Source organism: Sparus aurata, chromosome 12 (assembly GCF_900880675.1).
Source record: "Sparus aurata chromosome 12, fSpaAur1.1, whole genome shotgun sequence".
Lineage (NCBI taxonomy): Eukaryota > Metazoa > Chordata > Actinopteri > Spariformes > Sparidae > Sparus > Sparus aurata.
Window position 1 is genome coordinate 12,096,840 of NC_044198.1, and position 24,074 is coordinate 12,120,913.

Here is a 24,074-nt window from a genome sequence, read left to right on the forward strand (position 1 = left end):
TCTTACTCATTTGTCAAATTAAGGTGGAAATGGTGCCATGGAATTAAACAGGCAGTGGAAAATGAAGTCCACCTTAATTAGCCTTCTGTACGTTCAACTAATTTCAAAGTCTGTTGATTCACCTTTTTCCTAATCTCTGGCTGACAGAACAAGAAGCTGGCAGACCTGTCTCTGGCTCACCCCCTCACCCTGTACTCTGATTGGTCGAGGGGGAAACAGTAACCTGAAATATGACTTCAGGTGAAATTGCATTTCGAGCGGAAATCATGAACATTTTCGCCTTCTCTGTTACTGGAAATTCAGTGAATGTGGCAGATTTGTGTGGTAAGGTTGTGCAGAATCCTCCTGTTTATGAATCAGCAAAACTTGGAGACCACGTCGGCTAGTTCATGACAAGAAAAACAACATGCTGATCAGCATTTCTACATTGTAGAGTATGGAAGGCACGTCCAGCCCTGGTAATGGACAAATTAATACGAGGTCAGAGTTTTCCCCGGATCAGCATTCTTACAAATTACATCCATACTGGGCAATTCTGCATCTCACTGTTTGCATCCAATTTAATGTCAACATAGGAAGTAGTGTACCCTATACAGTATGTAGCGAGGTGGAAAGTAAGGGTCTGAAGACCGGGATGTAATTGATATTCATTGTTTTATCAACCATAACCAAAATATTTCCTTAACTTTAGCTGAGTGTTAAAGTTGCCTGTAAGCATACCATCAGGCCACCTTTGTTAGAAAAAAATATCACGTAAATTGACTGTGAAAGCAGCTTGTTACGACACATATCAATGCTCGATGTTTGGCAGGGACCTCTAGTGGCTGGTGATGGATGGTTGGGTTACTAACGTAGTTAAGTTGCATCACACACATTACGTGACTGAAGTTCTGTATGTAGCAGAGGTACTTTCGTAACTGGATTTACATAAGTAACATTGTTGGAAGCCAAACTTGTATGTTTTCCTAAACCTTACCAAACTGATAGCGTAGGACAAAGGTCCGGTATGCCTGCTGCCGGTACGTTGCAACGCTTATGTTGTTTCAGGTGATAAATGTCCTTTTGGGAATAACTCAAATTCACAATTCAGTCATTGTACAACAATAGATTGCAGAAAATACGATTTTTTTAAATATTGGACTTGTCTGCAGACCTTCACTTTTCCACATCCTTAAAAAAAAACTAAAATCTTTCTACAGCATCTTCTCACAGTGCAGCCATCTTAATCCATTCGAAGGAGTATCGTCATAAATCTGATAATATGGCATCGGTCAGTGAAGGACATTGCTTTTGATACAGGGATTGATTTTATAGTGAAGACTGCTACTCTTTCATCTCTTACACTACAATTTATCATAGAAAGCATGATCAATTTATTGTAATGTTGTATTTGCTACTCTCAGTTGACATAACTCACTGCAGAAGAATGGGCATTCGCAGGGTTTCATATTTTTTAACCTTGAATTTCTCCCTCTCCCACTTAAGCCCATGTATCATCGGCAGCTCTCCCGCTCTCACACTCTCAGCCGCCGTACAAGTCTGTAACACAAGCCGTTTTTTTAAAAAAGGTTTTGTAATGAGGAACATCTTTTGTGGGTAAGGAAAAGGAGACATCAGATACTCTGTCAGAGATGGAAATGTGCCTGTGTGATCACTGATCCCTCTGAGTGTAGTAGCCCGTAAGAGGCGCTGAAACTTAAGGACTCGTCATCCTTGCGGAGAACCAGCTCCGTGAATCTGACTAAAGTTAGAATTGTGGAAGATGAAGCCATGGGGAGTTGTCAGAAATATTTCAGCGATAGGAGAGCCTGTGGTTCTGCTTTTTACTCTTTGTCTTTTGCTCACGCTCCCTCCTTTTACAGTAGGTGTCTGTCTTCTAACTATTTTTATCTCTTTCCTTCTCCCTCCTCATTATTTTCTTCTTTCCTACATCATCTTGATCAGTTTCCTTTTCTCGTTTTTGTCTCCAGATTGAACATGTACAGTGTGTTCTTCACAAAGAAACGTGTTTTTCACATGGTGAAAGTCAGAAGATTAACAATATAATCTCATTAATGCAGCCTATGTTGAGTCTTGCGTGCTCACATTAATTTCGGAGGCACACACAAAACGTTAGTGCACTCTGTCTTGACAAAAACATAACCTCACCTTGGCTGAATTACAGTTCATGAGCAGTGTTGGGAATAACGGCGTTACAATAAACGGCGTTACTTCTTTTCAGTAGTGGGTAATCTAGCTAATTACTATTTCCATCGTTACAACGCAATTACCAACTTTTAAATGTGGCACGTTACAACTGAAGCTGCTCATTGAAGCTGTTGTCATCCGACTCTGCTCTCAGCCACCGGAGCTGCAAAGCAGTTTTATTTTAGCTTGGCAAGGGAGGACGGAGGAGCGGGACAACCGCATAGTGATGGTGATTGGCTCTCTAAGGTAGAGAGACAGAGACAGAAAGACTGTTTATCCAGGGCCCTGATCACAGAGATTGGCTCTGTGATCAGGGCCCTGGATAAACAGTCTTTCTGTCTTCTTATTTCACCAAGCTGAGAGCACTTCAGACTCTTTAGGTACGGTCACACAGAGTTCATAAGCCAATCAACGGCAGTGTTCAGTTTACACACAAACCACACACGCACACAGCAGCCTCGCACACACAAACTAGCAGAGGTGAGCTGCAGCAATGGCGAGTCCAGAGGGAAAGTTAACGTTTTCAGAGTGGAAGTACAGACACTACTTTAATCTCTTTTGTTTACATCTGTTGTAAGCAACTGTAATCTAATGAATCATCTCTCAACGGCACACGCTTCTACAAAACTAGTGGCCAAAGACTCTGTTGTTGACACTGTTGATGATGACAGCGGGCCAGGTGTGGCTAACGTAAGCTCCGCTAACAAAGAAGGACACAGAGCTGTCCAAGCAGCTACAGCTGGATTTTTCTGCTCCAGCTTCACAAAAACTTGACACAGACTGAACTGAATGCAATGATAGGCAGGTATGTTGTTGAGAACATGCTCCTGTTATCAACAGCTGACTCAGACTCCTTCAGAGCACTCACTGGCAAAAATACCCGGGAGATCAGGAGCCGGTCCACCATGCAGAAAGACATTTTCAAAATACATGAATGCCGAGCTCAAAAGGGGAAGTAATTAAAAGTAACGTTACTAACTCAATTACTTTTTGGAAGAAGTAACTAGTAACTATATCTAATTACTTAGTTTTTTAAAGTAACGTGCCCAACACTGTTTATTAGTGCAGTGCCTGCTCCAAAACATGCTGTTTGGCACAGATAATCTGGTAATGTGAGGGGTTTGCTGATCCAGCCTTAAGCCCCCTGAACAGCTCACAGACTCATCAGGGCCGCCCTGATAATATCAAGCATGTTTGATATTTTTGACATTTAAAATCTGGATGATTTCATCGGTGCATAACGAGCCGTGCCACAACAACCAATATGAGAGGCATCGTGGAGCAGCTGACGGTGCTTCCACGCACCACTACGCCTTCTAGCCCTTGATGCAAACGATAGCTAACACACTACTGTTTTTTTTTTTACTTCAACACATTACAATGATATAGTGCACAAAACTAATCTCCATTTTGTATTCTACCACTTAAGGCTAACACTAGCTAGCATATTGTTGTTGACAGAAATGAAAAATCTCACCTCCAGCTCTGGCAACAGAACAGAAAAACGGTGTTGACCACACCTTCCCACTTATCCAGACACATATAACCTATGTAAAATAAATCTTTTTTTTCTTTTTTCTTTTTGTTACTGCTGCATTCTGACCTCTGTTTTGTTTACGTCTGCTTCCCCGTTTCCCCCATGGAGATCACCATGGAGGGATTATGTGTGAGCCCAGCTTCAGGCTGCATTTTAATGTAGATCGGATGACATACGAATAACAGACAGACAGGGAGATAGAAAGAGAGACGGACAGAGATTCCTTGCTTTATAGCTTCAATAAGGAGGTGAGTTGCTTGTGTGATCCGCTGTGATGAGCTGTCGTGGTGAGCAGAGGTTCACAGAGCCAATCTCTGTGATCAGGGCCCTGGATAAACAGTCTTTCTGTCTTCTTATTTCACCAAGCTGAGAGCACTTCAGACTCTTTAGGTACGGTCATTAACAGGTAAAACAAGTCCAAATCGCAATGGGAAATGCTTGAGAAGGCCAACATACATAGCAAAACCAGCACATAAGAAGATTGTGTCATACGTGATTAGCAGCCATGTATCTGTGGAAAATAATTATGTGGGTGCAGCTTCTATGGCATTTACATTTTCTGTTGTAAAGCCAGAACAGAAATAAAGACGAACATAAATGAACCTTTGAAACCATCATTATGAACCAACAGCGCCCATCACCATGACCACAGATCCCAGGCTGCGTAAAAAGAGAAAACCGCCAGGGAGAGGATTCAGTTGGAGGGATGAGTCAGCAGTCGTCCTTAATCATGAAGAATTCAAGTGTGAATTGAAACATCCGTCAAAACAAGTGATTTCTTTGACAGTAACTCGGCTTTCAAGATGCCAGATTCAACAAAGGGAAGAAAATGGGATGACAGAGGGGCTTTTTATGAGCCAGATTGTTTGAAGTGACAGAACTCGAGTCTCCGAAAAACCTTTCTGTGACCTCAATGTTAACCGCGATTGGCACAGTCACAGTCTCTGAGTTTGACGGTCCCTTCGCTGGTGCAGCTTGTCTAAACTCATCATACATAATGAGGCTTTTGTGGTATTATTGTTGCGGGGGGAGGTTTGTACACGCCATGCACTGTGAAGGCATTACAACTATTACACTGTCATTTTGAGCTCAGAGTTCTAATAATAACATTTCAGCCTTTGATTTGATGGATCTCTTCATTACTGGTGTTGACAGAAAGTATGGTTTAATTCGACAGCAAACACCCTTGAGCACCTACTTTGTCATGTTTTGTGTATTAAAGTTTGACAAGGCAGGGTAAGACGGCGTAAAACAGCTTCTTCCAAAGCTGATCCTCACATGTGTCAGACATAAAAGCCGTCAACATCATTAGCAGAATCATGAAATTAAGAGCATAAACCCTTAATTAAATAGGCCAGTTGTAAAACGAGCAGTGTTGCCAGATGTGCAGCAGTTTGGGTATTATTAAATAATTGTATGTGTATGACGTACGATCAGTGATGCTTTAAATGCCATAATGTATGATGACACACGAGGATGATTCATTTAATCAGGATGGCAAAATATGGAGCCCAGATCGATTCCGTGCCGGTCACATTTACATATACGCCGCCCGCCTCCACAACCAGACCACCAGAAAATGAAAGGGAGAAAATAAGTCCTTTATGTTGTTTACCTTATTTATGTGTGCTTCTTTCATTTCAGCTCAAAGTGAGAGTCTATACTGCATTTTGCTGTCAATTCAGTCGCGGGGCACAGTCAGGGAGATTACTCAAGTTGACGACGAGGTTAGATAGATCTGTTGCGCCGTGTTCTTTTTGGGAAACGAGAACGTTGTAGCCCTTATGAATGCAAAATAACAACGGGGAATCTGTGTTGTCAGAGCCGAGGACGGCCAAATGTTAACTGCAGCGTATTAGACGGATCTCGTCCATTTTTGTTTTTGTTAAAAGAGTCCTTTACAGGGGGAACTTAATTCACTTAAACTATTTTACTAACATGTCACTGAATGTTACCTAAACCTGCTGATTTGGAGAACATTTAGTTCATAGTTTCATCATTAACATACAAATGCTTGTGCCGGGCTGACAGCAATAAAACTGACAGAAAACTAGTGCGTCTGTTTGCAGCGCAGCAAAACAAACAAGACACAGTGAAAGTGGCCTGCTACCTGTGTTGGAGGTCACCTGGCTGCTTTTTCATATTCTTTCTACTCTTCTTTACTCTTTCATTTAAATGGTTAGGATTGAAACCTTTACACTCATAACACCTGTGGTTCTCAAACATTTGTCTTCATGCACTCACTGAATCTTGATAGCCTAGATGGCATTAGAGCTCTTCTTTGGTGATATGTTCCTTGATGAACCAGATTCATCCAACTTCAGCTGCGCTCTTCCTTTTTTTTATGTCTCAGTCATTAAGGCCCTCTGCAGTGGCTCTCTGCTCCCATGTTTGAGAAGCACTAGATTCAGATCAGGTTGAAATGTTTTGCTGACAGTTTAAAGATTAAATCATGTGTGATATAGGAGTGTTCTGAGCTCATTCTTCGTAGGAACCACTTGATTCTAGTTTAGATTATTGTAAAAGATTTTCTACAGCCAGGATCAATTCAGCACATGTGTGCTGGAGAAAAGGAAAATATGTCTTTGAAAAATGGGCTCAAACACAAAAACGTAAAGATAAAAGAAACTGTGGCATCCTTTGAGTGAGAGAGAAGTAATTCATAAGCTGGTTTATCCACTGATTATGAAATTTCACAGCTCAGCTGAAGTGCACCCACCTTCAACTTTCCCTAAAGAGTTTGTGGTCCTTGCTGCTATATTGAATATCTTTTCACTCACCAGTTCCCCCAGATTTACATTTTTTCCTTCTCACTTTCATTGCCTCTTCCAGGGAAACTGCAGCGTGAATGAGAAACATAGGTGGTTTGACAGATGGTCATTCTTTATGTTGGCACAAGTACATGAAAGAATCATTTTTTTCCAGAGTTTTTTTTCACCAACGTATTGCAAATACTATTTCCAGAATGTTCTCATGCTGGGAATGGACCATACTTGGACTTCAGTGGTAGTATTGTTGTATTCAACCAGGCCTCAGTCAGTCTGTGACAGGCGTGCCCAAACCTTTTCCCCTGGGGGGCCAAAACTGAAACCTAATGGTGCACCAAGGGCCAAAAGCAAACACCTGTTGTTTACATGCAAATTGGTACGAACATCCCAAGTTGCCTTAACTTCACTCTGCTTCTGTGCTCAGATTATGAGAAATACTTAATAATTAGGGATCCTACACAGCAGTGGACGCAGGATGTTTGAGGGGCAGGGGCAAATAAAAAAATAAAAAAAGGGCACCACATGTATGCAGGCGGGCCCCAGTTTGGGCAGCTCTGGTCTATGACAATAGCTATACATGAATCAAAATCCAAGTTTTTGCTCCCTTTTTAAATTGAGCTATGGTCTTGTCTCACTGATGCAAGTCACGGCACTCGATAAAGAGGTCAAAATTGTCATTAAACTCCAGCCATCCAAAACATGAAGTGCAGCCCACCATGAAATGCTCCATAAACATTGATTTAAGTTGGAGGAAGTTGTTTGAAACTGGGGAATTTACCTTGAATGTTTTCTTTTTATCTGTCTGATCAATCAGTAAAGCAAATATTTAAATAGCTTTTGATTTTCAAATTTAAGGAGTTCCCTTTTTTGTCCATTTTTAGACCGGTCGTGGCAGTAAGACAGGGCTGTACTCTGTCCAGGCTAAGAGCCCATCCTGCTGATGAACATTAAATTGCCCGGAGCAGCCTGATATGGCCAAATTGCCTCACGTATTTAGACAAAGTGCTTTTGTGGGGAGAAAGAAGCCGATTGCATCATGTCGAAGCAGAGGAGTAGAGAAGAGGCAACGACTGATGGATGGATAGAAAAGAAAAGCGAACGAGGGAGACGACGACGAAGCAGAATTAGAGGGAGAGGGGTTCTGCAGACTCAGTGTGACGTCTGAGTGGTTTTCTGTTTATTTTAGTCGCTGACGGAAAGAAAATGGCTCGAGAGATGTTAAGGTGATGACAGGAAGGAGGGACAGTAAACACGGGCTGAAAAGTGAAAAAGGGAAACGTCTGATGAGTTGTTCCTGAGAGCTGCAGCTGTAATCTGTTGGAATGCACATTGTATTCTCTCCTATTATCAGTGTATGTGAGCAGCGGGAGCGCCTAACCATGAAATACAAAAACCAATAGAATCACATCAAACATTCAAACGCGAGTGTTTGTTTTCGTGAAGGTCTGTCCCAGGGGCAACTGTTGTGGAGCTGACAATTATGGGTTTGTGCTTTTGTGCAATTCAGAGGTATCTCTCCATCCCGCACTTTCTCTACCTGTATCTGCTATTAACCAACTTCTCCCTTTTGCTTTCTCCTCTTCCCCACATTTACGCCCTCCTTGCCTCTCCTCTGTCTTCATTTCTGTCACCTTTACACTTGACACACTCCTCTTTCTTCTCTTCTCTCCTCCCGCGGATTTTACCTCTCTTAACCTTTCCTCCTTTAATTTTCCCTTTCTTCCCCTCATGTTTCTTGCCCATCATCATTTTTCTCCTCTTTTTTTTTTCTCTCTTCCCGCCGCCTTTACTCGGCTCGTCTGCTGAGTCTCCCATCCACTCCCTTCATCAGCCACCTCTTCTCTCATCTCCTTTCTTGTCCTCTCAACTCCCCCTTGTATTTCTCTTCCCCTCCTCAACCCGCCGTCTCTCTCCGTCTTGTATTTAATGTATTCCCTCTCTCCCCCTCTCTTCTCTCAGAGTGAGGACGTTCCCTAAGGATTCGGCCTTACTGGGCAGGGACACTGTTCGAGCCCTGATGTACTACGCCTTGAAGGTCTGGAGTGACATCGCACCACTTAACTTCCACGAGGTGGCAGGAAGTGATGCGGACATTCAAATTGACTTCACTAAGGCCGACCACAATGACGGGTATCCCTTTGATGGGCCGGGCGGCACCGTGGCGCACGCGTTTTTCCCCGGCGAGAGGTTCACAGCTGGGGATACGCACTTTGATGATGACGAGGCCTGGACCTTCAGATCACCAGGTGACGAACGTTGCAATCTGCTATATTAAAACACTGATTCAATGTGTTTGTAAAAAAATGTGTAACATCCATCTGGTGCAGGGTGAAATGGACTCTATCCAGCTTTGATTATATTCACAAAAAGATCATTTTGCTTGCCAGTACTTAATGTGTAAGAGATGATGATTAGGACAGGCTGCAAAATAGAAACTACTTCAACCATTTCATTCATTTCAGCTAATTATTACAATCTTTTATCAATTAGGCTACAGCTATTCAGCCATTTCTTAATAACCTTTAGCTAACTGCTTTAACCATTTATCCATAACTTTTGGTATTTTCAAACATGTATAATTTACTATTTCAACCTTGTATGCATTATTTCTATCTTATTGTTGTTTTAAACATTTATTTATTACTTATAGCTTGCAGTTTTATCTATTTATCCATTAGGCTAGCCTACTTTTAACCATTTATCCATTAGGTTATTTTAAGATAACTGTTCCCAAAATCTATTATTTACATTTAGCCAACATTTTTTCCATTACTCTTAGCTTACCATTGGAAACATGTTTGTTTTTTGTAAACCATTTATCCATAAGCCTACTTTTAGCTAAATGTTTCAACCATTCATCCATTAGGCTAATTTCAGCTAACAATTTCAAACATTTATCCTCTAATTTTAGCTGTTTTAATATGTTTTAATTTTAGTTAACTACTATATCTCAACCATTTATGTATTGCTTTTAGTTAGCCTGTATTTCAACCATTTGCTCACAAATAGCTTCCGTACACGTTATAACACCTTAATGTGTCAAAATTGTCATGGTGATGAACAGCTAAGGCTACTAGTTGTTGTGCACTTTCTAAAGATCAGCATCAGCAATTGTGATCCCGCTTTGCTGTTCTCTTTTCCTCCTTCATCCACATATTTTAAGTTGAGTTAGCTTTCCACTGACCTCCTATTAACTGCAGAAATACCCTGGTTGGGAATCACTGCTGATACTGTAGTTCAGCCTTTAATAGCTTTACGCCTCTTGTTATTGAATTCATTTCAATGTTGTGTGCATAATGACATCCTAAAATGTCTAAAACTTCATTGTGGGCTCCCAAAGCTTGGCATTTTCCCATTGATTTTGGATATCAACGACTAAACAATTAAAATGAATGACTGATAAAACAATCATTGATGGATTCATGGAGCCAGTCTGTTGAGATTTAAAATACAAGTTTACAAAAAATAAAATCCAATTACTATTCTACTGAGGCGAAGGCAGGAGTATCAGTTGAGGGAATGTCATATCCTTGTCCAAATAGTCTGTTATTATAGAAATCGACACAAAGCCTGTGTTTCCAGTGAATCATATTCATTCAGGGCGTTCCTGCTTTGAGCTGTGTGGGCTAATAGATTGGTTTATGCAGTGTTATCGTGAATGATCTGGCCAAATTTCTCTCATCAAACAGTTTTCAAAGAGCTTGATTACCCGCTGGGGGAGATCTGTGAGTTTGTGAAACGAGGACAGGATGATAGCGGCGCGAAATGGAATTCAATCAGCGCTGCCAATCAAAAATAGACAAGCTCATATTAGAAATATCCATTATGTTTAGACAGCTCTGGAAAAACACAACGCGGTGTTTTGGCTTTGGAAAGTAATCTCTGATTTATTTCGGTCACTCTTTCATACATTCACTCACTCACTCACTCATAATATCTCTGCCTCCCCTGCAGACATCATCAATCAGGCGCCTCCGCTTTGCGTTCCTGCTGAGCCGCCTATGTCCTTGTTATCTCGTGAATAATTGTGAATTCCAGAAGCCCTGGCTGCGTGTGCAAATGGCATCACTGGTGGCGCAACAGGACTGTTACTCAAGATGTAACCAGATCTTCACGTTCTGATAAGAAAGTCTGTGGTCTTGTCACTCAGCATCACCCTCATTTCTCCCCGCTGTCCTTTGCTGTTTTTTTTGCTTTTTTTGTTAAAAAAAAAGAGGGAGGGAGACTTAGTGGCTTGCAGGAAAGGACAGGGGAGCATTATAAGTCCACTCATCCGGATGAAATGAGCGGATGGAGTGATCTAGCCGCACCCGAATGCATCGCCAGGCAGAGGCTGTCTCAGCGCGGTCACACGAATGACAGCATAAATCATTAACTCGCCTTTCCTCTGACTTGCTTTCTTTAGTCTTCCCTTCATTTGGATGACTGAACTCAAAACGACCTTCCTCTCTCCTCTGCTCTGCTCAGCACACCCATTCATCCCCCTCTTTTTGAAAGATGGATGGACAGATGAGGAGGAGAGGGAACGGTGACAGAGGAGAGGTAGAGATGACGCGACGAACAGTTTGGAAACTTGTGAGGGACGTTTTAGGCAAATGAGTCAAACAGAAAAGTGAAGTTAAGCATGAAAGTTTGGATTTGACCTCGGAAATATATGCGTGGCACAGGGCCGGGCGGTAACGCTGGATCAGGATGAAATGCTTTATTTCAGTCGCTATTGATGAGTATAACTTATTACAGAAGTTCCTGTTTTAATTAAAAACAACGGTCGAATTCAACCACTTAGTTTTACTGAGAAGTTACTTAAATTACTGATATTAAGAGCGTAAGGACATGCACATTTGTTGTGTCTATTTGTCCTTATTGTACTTTTAGGAGATAGAGCGGGTCGCCTAGTAATCAGCAGGTCGCTGGTTTGAGTCCCGGGACACCCCCTAGCTGCATGTCGAGGTGTCCTTGAGCAAGATACTGAACCCAAATTGCTCCCGATGACACCTTGCATGGCAGCTTCCGCCATCAGTGTATGAATGTGTGTGTGAATGGGTGAATCCAACACATGTAGTAAAGCACTTTGACCGGTCAGTAGACTGGAAACGCACTGTAGAAATGAAAGTCCATTTACCATTATTCAAACCGCAATATGGCCAGGTGCAATATCCAAAACATGAAAAAAAATCACAGCTCCTAATTATATCTGCAGTTTGCTGGTAGTTGATGTGTGTATTTTGCCTTTGTTTCTATAGAATGACAAATAGCCTCTAAGCAGCGCAAGAGTAACTGCCAAGCTGTATATACCTCCATCTGCTATAAAGTCCCCGAGGCCAAGAGATGAAGGGGTGCCAAAGGTTTATGATATGTGCGGATGCCATTACTCCTCTTCTGATTCCAAGTGAAGCCCTTTTTCCCTTCCAGGAGAAACAAAATTGCACGTCTTGTCAGCTTCTACCTTCACCTAACTGCACCCATTTTTTTTTCTCACCTCTACCTCACACATTCTAAATAGAGTAGTTCGTGGATGAAAAGTATATTCATGACAAAGAAAATAAACAACCTCTTCTTAAGCTGGAAGCAAACCAGAGAGAAATCTGTAGGCAAGCAGCATTTTATGAATCATCGGCTCTGACAGTATGAGTTAGTCTTCCACACTGATGCAATGACACCGGTCCCATACACTGTGTGATTTTCTAGTTTATGTATGTGCGCATTATTTTGTCCAATGCACTGAAAGAAATGCAGCTCGGTTTCAGCGCATTGCACACTAAGCATCAGTGTTTTATTTGATGTTGCAGCAATGAGAAAGTTCTCAATCGTGGGCAGTTTCCCAGAGTGAATTGTGGGAAACGAGCACCCGAACATATCAGTATTTGTTCTAACTTGATTTCTTTTACAAATAGTATCCACAGGGACATGTATGAAAGTTCTAATCTTGCAATTGTGGTTTTTGGATTTAAAAGAGTATTTGTTAGTTTCTTTAGGTTACTTTATTACATTTATACAGAAGCCCTGAGGGCCAATTGAGACTTGTTGTTGTTGTTGTTGTGATCTTTTTTTTTGTCTGATCAAAATTATTTTCTCTCCTGTGTTTATGACTTGACACCTAGTGGGGGAGAAAAGGTTCCCTATCTTTTTTTTTTTTTCTATCTGTGGAAACAGGTGAAAAAATATACGTATTTCAGAAGATTTTTGTTTTTCAACAATTGTTTTTGTTTGACCTCCTGAAAAAATAAATCGACTTTGTTGCACAAATGGACTTTTTTTTCAGCTAAGAAACAACCACATTTTTTTCTTCTGAAATATTTTTTTTTTATTATTATTATTTTTTATAAATGCATAAAAAAATGAAGGAGCTTTGATAGATTATCCTGGCAAATCAAAAACACAGGAGAGAAACCAATCTATGATGAGTAATAGATCAGACAAAAAAAAGGATAATCAGAAAACTAACAAAAACTTTCCAAGAAGACCAAAGTTGTTATTCTGCTTTTGGTCTAGCGTTAATGGTTGTTAGTGTTTCAGAGGGCTGCTGTGGAGCTGTTAGCATTTTTCCCAGATTTCTCTCGCAGTATCACAAGCTTAGGTGCTTCTTTCCCACTTAACCTTGTCATTTCATGTGCTGGGAGTTATTTATCAATAGGCAGAGCCCGAATTTTAACTCTGTTGCAGGAAAGGACTATTATTTTGCGAGACCGAAAAGTTCAGTCTCTTGTCTGATATCATAGATAACAGGATGAATTTGATTAAGCACTTTGTTGAAGTGGTGAAGCAGAGTTTAAAAAAAACAACAAAAAAAAACATTCTCATCTCTGTTCAACACCTCTCAGGTAAGCTGTTAGCTAAAAGAAATCGTGGATTTGACACGCGAAATTGGGATCAGCCAACCGAGATGTTAATGGAATAACTTTGTTTTCCTCATTAGTACGAATGTGATATCCTTCCCAGTGGGAAAGAAGCATATATTTATATAAATTTAGAAGCTTAATGTTTATCACAAATATCACAGACGAGTCCAAAATTGGCCCACAGGGAAGGTTTTCCGAAAAATGCTCTCTTGTGTCTTACGCTGCATTTTGAACTCGTGTTTTAGATCAAACCACAACCTGAGGGATGGAGCTTAGTGTGTGTGTGTGTGTGTGTGTGTGTCCGTCCCAGCTGCTGAGCCTGTGATGGGGCCAAGACCTGTGTGGATCTCCCTCCTTTGTTTTGCGCTGTCAGGGCTGTGAGCCATATGTTGGAGGACAGCCACTCAATCTGCTCCAATTAGACCTCCCACCGGGCCGCGGCAGTGGCAGGACAAGCAGAAGTAACAGCTGCATGTATGTTGGGTCGGTTAATGGCAGCGGGGCAGAGATGGAGAGAGGGGTCAGAGATGTGACCCCGCCTGTAAGACATTTATTGACATGTCCTAACAACCACTAAGCCACAGAGAGACATTTCTACTGAGGAATAAACCTAAAAATACGCCTAAGAAATAGTAGAGTTGTTGGCTGATTTTAAAAGATGATGACTTTGTCATCCATAAATAATTCAGGGGGACAAGACCGATGATGGCACCCCCTGCTGTGCCCGTACAGTGAAGTGGACCAGGACAAGGGAGAAATTAAAGAGACGGGTCAACTGTCTGAATCGTCAAACCTTTCATCAGCGCTTCTGAATGAATCCCCCTCCAGTGCATCTAACTTTTCATTCAGCGAAGCAAGCAGAGGCCGCTCTTCTTCACTCCTAAATCTTCTAAAGACAAAAAAAAACATCCCCAAATGTCTTCAATCAGCTCTCCAAAAGTAGCCACAGACCTGGTTGAATTCTCCGTAACGCTTTGTTTAGCCGTTGACTCTGCCTCCTCGGTAGCACTCCTCCGAGGCTGCCAGACTGGCGCGCTGAGGCAGAAGGAGAGAAGAGAATTAAAGTGCGTCTTCATTTACTCAAGTCACACTCTGCCAGGCCTCACCTTGCTGCTGTTTCACAGATCCCAGTCTTGTCTCTGAGGCATTGTTTAGCTGATGTCACTATCACCGTTTCTACATATCGTTCAGCCTTTAACACAGACTCCCGCCCGGGCTCCCACAGAGCTATCAGATGAATTCTTGTCATTAGCAACTTTTTAAAAAATCAGCTTCTAATCCCCTTGAGAAGCTGTAAACTTGTTAGGTCAGCCCAGAAGGTAAAAAGTGAATGTTGGCGCTTCAGCAGATTGCGGCGCTATGTAATCGCCTTTAGAAAAATGAGCCTTATCAGACAAATCCGTAGCTGAGTAATTGCCTTTGCTAATTCGCTCCCCCCCACCTCTCCCGGTGCATTGTTCTCAGCGGGACCCTAAATCTGGGTCCACTAAGGCCGGCTCCTAATGTGTCTGATGATGCTGAATAGCGGAATATTAAGCACCACATTTAGCGGACCAGCTCCCCCACCCGCCCCCCGCTGTGTGATTGATGGCGCAGCCGTCCATTAAGAGTCAGGAGAGGCAGAATCTCGACGAGATCAAATAAGTGGAGGTCTGGAAGTGCCATTGTTGCTTTGACAGGCGGCAGATTGTTTCTATTAATTATCACTCTGCCAGCAATCTGCTTCTGCAAACTGATTACTCTGACTAAAACAAAAGCATCATTAAGCAGGTGAATTTTTCATGACTTTCATGTTTTTGTGTGTGTGTGTTGTGTGTGCTGTTCATGTTTATACCTCTGAGAGGACGTGTTCCTCGGCGAGTTTATTGCTACTATATTCTCAATCAGACAACAGCTCATCAGATAATATGACATACGCACAAACAACGATCAGCCACAACAATAAAACCACCTGCTTGGTATTATGCAGGCTCCCCAATAGACACAAGACTTCTGGGGTTGTCGTGTGGTGTCTGGCATTAGGATGTTGGCAGTGGATTTTTCGGGTCCTGTGGGTTGAGGGCTGGGGCCTCCATGGATCCCACTTGTTCCGGCACGTTCATGCTAGATCAGATTGGGATCCGGGGGTTTTTTTCGGGCCAGCGTTTAGGTGGTTGGCGCATGTCAAGTGGTGTGCCAAGACTAACAGTTTCCCAGCAGAACATTGCATCGTAACGGGATGATGTTATTCGCTTCACCTGTCAATGGATTTAATGTTCGGAGCTGATCGTTGTGTATTAGGGCGATCAGGTGCCCCAGTCAACTTCGTACAGTTTTCTATCTTCCTGTGTTCTGTGTACAGTTATCTTGAGGGGGACACTGTCCAAAAGATAATTAGTCTATGTTTTGAATTTTTTTCATTTGATTTATATCTTTAAATGAGGGTAGAGACAATGGTCTTTGGTGGAACTGAATGATCTCGTCAGCTCAGGTCATAGACCTTCTTGGCTATGAAAGTTCTTATGCATGACTTGATTCTCCTATGCAACTTTTCTCAAAGTGTGCATTAGACAGCTCCTCACTTTGAATCTTGAATATTGCAAAATAAATATGCAAAATGTGCAAATGACCAACAATGTGCAGGATTTCTGGTTTCTTCTCAGTGATGTGAACATTTCAAAGTTTTCAGTGTGAAAGATAGACAGGTTAGAAACTCTTTGACTGTCCTTGTCTTTCTCTGTCTCCCTCTCTCTCTTTTTGCTAGTAGGTGAACCCTGAAAATTGTGCAGGACACTGCACTTACAGCCGCTAAATCAACAAAGAGCACAACAATGGAAGAATTTAGACTCTCAAGGCTGCATCATGTTGTTGGATGTTAGTTATCGAGGGCATTCCTGAAAGTGTAATTCAAAGTTTTGTCTTGATGCCGCGTCACACCTCCCCTGTCCTTGTCTTTCTCTGTCTCCCTCTCTCTCTTTTTGCTAGTAGGTGAACCCTGAAAATTGTGCAGGACACTGCACTTACAGCCGCTAAATCAACAAAGAGCACAACAATGGAAGAATTTAGACTCTCAAGGCTGCATCATGTTGTTGGATGTTAGTTATCGAGGGCATTCCTGAAAGTGTAATTCAAAGTTTTGTCTTGATGCCGCGTCACACCTCCCCTGTCTCTGGTTTCACATCAGTACATTTCCAGACCGATGCTGGCTGTAACAGAGCAGAAAATAACAAATTATTCAAGTACAACACAAGATGGAAAACACTGCTGCAAGACAGTTCAGACACAGAAAATATCAATAGGATCCGAATCCAGAGACAATAAACAAACCATGAAGTCGGAGCAGGAAAGAGAGGAGGGCAGAGTGAAAGAGTACTGCAACAGGAAACCCACTGAAGTGTTACGGACTATTTTTAGTTTACCTTTCCTTTAAAGTAGATGAACTGATCGGTTTAGTTCTGCCAACATCTGTGAAGAACATATATATAAATATATATATATATATATATATATATATATATATATATATATATATATATATATATATATATATATATATATATATATATATATATATATATATATATATATATATATATATATATATATATATATATATATATATATATATTTGCTAACATTTGTAGCTTTATCCATCAAGAAAACTTCAATAGTCATACTGATATGACATATCTGAGATCAAATTGGCCAACTTTTACTTAATCAGGATAGAGCAGGAATACAAGTTGATGATGGACTGATGGATATATACTGAATACAATTGAATACAATTTTGTGTTTTTGTCTGCTCAGTTCAGGTGAGGCAACACAACCATTATTTTGCTTGTGGTCACTTTTGTTCAACTCGAACAACCGTGCCAGCGGACTAACTTGCACCGTCAGCGAGTTTCGATGGAGAGAGAGAAAAGCGAGAGTGGATAAACATATAAACACACAGCTCTGTTACGGCCCGCTGAGCAGGCAGGGTATACTGTATGAGGAAGGGATTGTACTCTTGTTGCCTGTTGCTACAGACAGTTTCTGCTTAGGCTGAATAAGCTCAAGGTAAATCTTGGGAGACTGAGACCACTGTAAATATTGCCCGTGTTTCCAACACGATGATCAGATTCTGATGATGAAAGACTGGACTACTTGAAATTGTCAAAACCTTTTGCATTTGTGAACCTGAAATAGAAAGAAAACTATGACACCTAATGAAAACAAATAACCACTGCAAAATAAATGTGCATTTTGACAATTTAAGTAACAACACAAGCAGAGCGGCTGTATTAAACTGAACTGATGTTGAATGTAAAAGCTAACAAATGAGCCGCTTCACTGGCGTGGCACTGGAGGCTAGGGTGGTTACATCATATCATAATAAAAGCTGCACTTGAATGCACCACGTTCATTGCACATCAAATGGTGCTTTCCAGGAGCACCTGAGGGTCCGTGTAAACCATGATGGTTTCATCATGCTGTATGTGTTCTGACACAATAGATGCACCTGCCACAGCAGCAAGCCAGCAGCAAGCTCAACGCTTCAGCCAAAGTGTTGTAGGATATTTACAACTCGGAGAAACTTTGAACACCATATGTTTGACCCTGTGTGTTGAACATCCACCTCAGTGTATCGCCGTCAACGTAATTCTCATAGAACTGATGAGGCGTGAGGCAACCGCAGTGGAAATGGATTTTTTGTCTTACACAACGTTGTTCAAGGCTTATTATTCAGTTTGAGTGTTTCATCAACTTACCTTCATACTGAGGTTAATAAAGCTGTTATTTGCCATCTGACCAGGGAACATGACCCGAGCCATACTCCATACGAACCCTACTGAGTGCCGAGAGATCTTTTCATGGGTGTTGATAAATAGCACTGCAGTTAGAACATGTTACATTGCAGAACAAAATCATTTGACAGAACATGCAACAGTGTGCAACATAACAGATCAGTTGTAACAGTCAATACCACCACAGCCAACTCTAGATTTCAATTGTTTTGCGAGCAAAACTCCCCAGAAATCGTTATCTGTTAAAAAATGAAAGACAGCTTGACCAGACCGGGTCAAAAGGGATTCCAAAACCGGAACACTGTGTTTTATATAATCACATAATTGATCCACAGTGGAGGAAGATAGAAATTGGTGCATTCTGGTGCTGGAGGGGAGGGGGCAGATGAACTGATGAGCAGCGCTGAGTGATGAGTCAGGGGGAATAAGCTGTTCTTCTGCCTGGCTGTCTTGGCTTCAATTATCCAGAGATGCTGTCTGGAAGGGAGAGACAACGTGCGTGGAAGAGGTTGGTAATGATGTTCTCGGGCCCGGAGTAGCGGATATTTCGGAGAACGGGGAGGATGTTGGCAGTGATCTTGGGTTACTCAGTTGTTTGTTTGGTCTGGTCTTATCCCGTGTGGCCCAAACCAGAGAGCAATATTTTTTGCATGATGGTGGACTGGATGCTGGCTGCAGGCCACACCAGCTGTATGTGCTCAGCTGTTGCATCCCCCCAATGAGCTCTCTTGGTGATTGAGTTAAGGGGATCCTAAGGGAAGATCGTGTGGTACCATTTTTCTTGTTTAGTGATCACACAGTATTGAGCAATCTCAGGATCCATCGGTTATTGTCTATAGGCAAACTCCAGGGGTGTCCACTAAGTGATGTTTTTGAGGTAGTCAGACATCTTGTAAAGGTCTTCCAAGATCTAAACCTCTCTGTCCTGGGATCCTAGTTGTTGAGGACTGAACAGGAGGAGAGACAGGAAGAGTTTAGAGTTCTAGTAATTAAGATAGCTTATTTCCATCTGGTAATGAAAGCATTTGGGTTATTTCGGTTGATTCCAAAAAAAGATACTTCATGTCTCACTGGTAAACTCAACAGAACAATATTTAATTTTCTTCAGTAATCTTCAGAGGTAAACAAACATCTTTTCCCTGTAATGAATCCGTTTCATCCACCCAATTCTCCCCGCGCCTGCTTAGTCCTCAGGCATTACATCTATTCTTTGAGCCTCACATGGACAGTAAACATGATGACATGGTACATACTTGTTCTGAGCCCCTGTTCTCTCTCTCCATCCATCCTTTGTCCACATTTCCTCTCTGCACCATGTGCTCCTGTAGATTAGAGTTGGCATCCGCCTTCTGGATACCCAAGTCGGGTACTGTAAGCACGAGTGCATGTCCCAGACCGAGGCCTACCTTAGGTTAACTGAATGCAGACTTGAGCCTGGCCACCAAGGAACTCTAAGCTAGCTTAGCCCGACACGGTAGCTCTCCATATTTTTTGTAAATCTAAATCTCCAAGCCCCAAGGTTTTGTCTTGCTTCAAAGACTCCAACAGAGTTTTGGAGGCTTTTTCTTTTCTTTTTTTAGTTGAACATCGAGTGAAAAGTGCTTTAATAGCCTGCAGCCTCTTTAGGTGTCTTTCTACTTTCAGGTTTTGATTGCCAGCCCAGGGACTGGGGCAGTATTACCATAGTTATCTCACTACACCACACACCTAAAAGCACTCAAAGCCCCCTGAGCTGTCTGTCATGCCTCTTAATTTGCACCATAAGCAGATGAGTCGAAACAGGATAAAATACCTGAAAAGAGATTTGACTGGGTCAGTTCAGGACGCAGACTTATAGAGGAAAAGGTCACATCGGTGACTGTTGCCACGAGGTCTTTACGGAGCAATTTCGTGAAACTCTTTCATGCACTGTTCAAACAAAAACTTTAAAAAAAAAGTTTATGAACAAAGCTTCAACATGTCAGAATGATCACGTCAACAATGCTGCTGGTCACGGTAAAAAGCTGTTTAACCGTATACCCATGAAGTGTGAAGCTGCCACCAACTCTCACACAATGCTAAGCAGTGTCCATATAAATGATTATACATTTTTTTACAGGTATTTCTCAGGTTACTGCTTCATTATAAAAGGGGCATCAATAATCTATGCATGCTGTCTGATGTAGATTTAATAGAAATGTCAGATTGAGAATTAAACAAAAACAAAGTTAAAACTACTTTGACACAAATTGGGAAGTTGCCAAAGTTTCATACAGGCGCTTTCACCCTATAAATTATATTCTTTGGACTGTGTTTGTTTTCTTTCCATTTCTTGTAATTTCTGCATTGTTTCACCACCATGACGAACCTCTCTCTGCATCCGTCAGACTCTCATGGGATGGATCTGTTTGCAGTCGCAGTCCATGAGTTCGGTCACGCCATCGGCCTGGTCCACACCTCAGCCATGGAGTCCATCATGAGGCCATACTACCAAGGTCCTGTAGGAGACCCTCTGAAATATGATCTGCCCTACGAAGACAAGGTCCGCGTCTGGCAGCTTTACGGTATGAGAGACCTACTGCGTGTGCATATGTGATGGAGGGGGTGGAAAATTAAATTGCAATTCCCTGAGAATTTAGTGCCTCAAGTGCACATGAAAAAATGCATTTGAGTAATTGATTGGTAGTGGAGAGGATACTGGGGAAATCAAACAAAGTGGTCATGTAACCATGAAAGTGACATTATAGATGGAAGTCACAACATGTGTGACATTTATGGGGAGCCACTGCTGATTTGTTTATTGAACTGATTATCACCATTATCTACTGGACATACTTTTCCCTCATTATGTATAGCATCGGTTACCAACCTGGATTGTCCTGGTCCCTAGGGGCCTTCTAGAAAAAGCGACAAGAGTGCTAATACACAGGGGCGCCCCCAGAAATTTCTGGGCAACTGAAATCTTGAAGTAGCCACCCACAGGCGGGGGTGCGGGTGCGGGAGACTCATCAATGGGTGGTCAGAAGCAGCTTGCTGGCTTTGCATTTGTTATTTTCATCTTATTTCACTATTGACTTACTGAGCAAAACATTTGCACACCTGTGGATCAACAGCTGCGTAGGAGAAGACCAAAACATGACAAAATCGTTTCGCACACTGTTCAGCTCACTTGCTTCTGGAATGAACTGTAAAAACATCATCTTGGTATAAAGGCACTTAAGATGGGTGCGTGGGCACTTGCGAGCGGGGGGGGGGGCAATGGAGTGGCCAAGGGAGGATCTGGATCTGCAGGGAGGCCATGCACACACATCTGTATTCACAGCGTCCTCCGCTAGGCCACTGTTTACCATGACTCATGAGCTCTGCTGTAATTATGTGTTCTCCGGGTGCATTGGTGAAAACGTTCTGATGACAGCACGGCAGAGTGAAGATACGGAGGCCTCCTCATGCAGGAAGCAGGAATTGATGAGTTCTGTGGAGCTAGGTTATTGATTTAATGAAAACATGGCTCGAGTTAATTGTGCCTCGTTCTGGCATATGACCTTACCACACCATTAGCTGATAGAAGAAATGGCAGTACAGGAGAACAGAGAATGATGAACACGAAGAGCCGTGAAGTATGTGGGCAGATTAACACATGACGGCAGAGACATGACCACCGTGACTGACCTAAAAACACGGACGATGTAGAAACTAAGCAGACATAGCCTGGTTACGGGGGGGAAGAACGACAGGTTGTGTTCAGTTTGTTGTAAAAGAGAGTTTAATCCAAATTTTCACGTTCAGAGGAAATCAAGACTGTGTCCAGAAATCACTAAACTATCCACATGGGTTGCTGTGGTAACAACGTAAGCACCATCTTGGTTTCCCAAACAATCGCGTTGTCAGGTCACAGAGCAACTTGATTGTCCGTTGACTGTTGATTGTCATGATCCTGCTCAGCCGCCCTGAGGCACTTCTGTCACTCTGATTCTGATGTCGTCGTTGCGTGGTGACCCGCAAGTGACACAAGAGACACTTTGATATGAGCCACTAGAGCATCCAGACACATCTGTATAAATATGATTCAAATCACATTTAAAACCCTCTCAATGCGATTTGGATCTGATAAGCAAGTATTTTTTAGGGGTTTTTTCAGTCCAGATTTCTTGATACCAGTCTGGGTACAGTCTACACATGCCAACAACTGATTTGGGCTGGCAGTCTGAACATAGGCATAAATATCTGAACGAGGTGTTGAGGTGAAAAAATAAATAATATATGTGCTGGACTCATCCATCTGCCTCACCCTCACAAAGGGGGGAAAAGTCAGTGTGTAGCATCGCCTGCCAAATAAGTTAACCATTGTCATAAACAATGCAAAGTTGTGTAAAATATAATCATTTGATAACATGTCATTTAGTTTTGGCAATGTATCTTGCCAATACAGCTTGTTTGAATTCAAATTTTAATATGAATATAACAGACATAAAGTAGCAGAGAATCGCATGCAGTAAGAACGAAAGTAGAGCAAATAACTAACAATCAAAGGGTGCTAATGTTGTGTATTCATTTGATTTGACCTTTGACCTTTTAGGTGTCAGAGACTCAGTGTCCCACACAAACCGACCAGGCAACCCCTCCCAGACAGCTGAACCTCCCGTCCTGCTCGACCTGCCTGAAAACAGATCCACTTTCCTGTAAGTAGACGAAAACTGTGTGACAAATAATTAAGTTTACATGCATGCTTATATCCCACTATTATTCTTAAAATGACAATATTCAGAGTTTGATAGGGGTCATCTCAACAAATTAAGCCTCACGAATGTAGCATCTGCCGATACTGTCCTGGTTTTAGCAGCATTCTTTGGATATTTATGCAGCATATTAAAGTAGGCATCTCATTAGGGTTTTTACCACAGTTTGCGATACATGGCCTCTTCCCTGTTTGTGGTCAGCTTAGTGTGCTTTGCTGAGCCAAGAGAGAGAAATGCAACACAGATAAACTCACAGACGGAAAAAACACATCCACGTTTAAACATGAACCACTTGGATGTCAACAGGTTTTTTGATACGCACAGATGTTGGAATCCAAAAACATTGAATCACATTCATTTTCTTTTTGGCAAAATGGGCTAGAACTACACTATTCTGTGCATGTAAATGTAGTCAAGCTCCACCTTTGTGCCTATATCAAAAGCAGTTTCCGGCATGACCAGGGTTGCATTTTTGTTGGGTTAAAGCTGATGCTTTCTAGCCTTATTTGATTCTGGACGTAACATTCAACGTGACATTTCCCAGGCTGTAATGACCAGAGGAGTGCAGCAAAGAGGTGATCATGAAGCCGGCCACTCAGGACACATATTATCAGGACAAGTGTTGCTCTTTAAAGGAATTCAGACCTGGTATTTCCATCAGCCCTGAGCGATCCATTCATAAGTGGATCTCACTTTCTCACTGTCCCTGCAAATGCACGGCAACATCCCTCAAACAGAGAGGTGGGACTTTTTAACTCAAAGACAGACATATATTCATGTGTAACGTTTGCCGGATTAACAAGAAGGCACAAGTTGTTATGAATAGGTTGTAGACAACGTCTCACAAAGTTTATAAACTTTCTCGAAACGAGACAACTCTTAAATGTACTGTTTTTTTCAGGGGGTCTGGGGGTTTTGTCAACAGGCGACCAACAAGTAGCCTTTAAGAGTTACAGCTTACTGAGTTTGTAAATTTGACGTATTTACCATCAATATGATGTTGTCTCCTATGAATTTAATGTAAATGGTGACAAGCTGGTGCAGAGAGGCCTTGACAAACTTCAATCCTTTTACAAGGAAAGAAACAACAGCATTGGTTGGCATGTACATATTTTAATAACAAGTTTTCCTGTTTCAAGACGACTTAAATTCCTGAACTAGGCATGTTTACGCAGCCATAAAAATGTGGCCATATTGAATTATAGAAGTTCAGCTACCTCCATGAGAACACTATATCCTTAATTGACCTCACATATGTG

At 41.9% G+C, this 24,074-nt stretch overlaps 1 protein-coding gene across 2 annotated transcripts in view; it reads left to right on the forward strand.

Moving 5' to 3' along the window:
- The window catches only part of LOC115593203 (matrix metalloproteinase-17-like), a 108,328-nt gene that overhangs the window by 69,291 nt on the left and 14,963 nt on the right, over nucleotides 1-24,074 (forward strand). For both annotated transcript variants that reach the window (XM_030436650.1, XM_030436649.1), the window contains 3 exons: nucleotides 8,452-8,738; nucleotides 20,467-20,643; nucleotides 22,656-22,758. In XM_030436650.1, coding sequence (XP_030292510.1) covers nucleotides 8,452-8,738; nucleotides 20,467-20,643; nucleotides 22,656-22,758 — 567 coding nt within the window. The remainder of the gene's footprint in view (nucleotides 1-8,451; nucleotides 8,739-20,466; nucleotides 20,644-22,655; nucleotides 22,759-24,074) is intronic.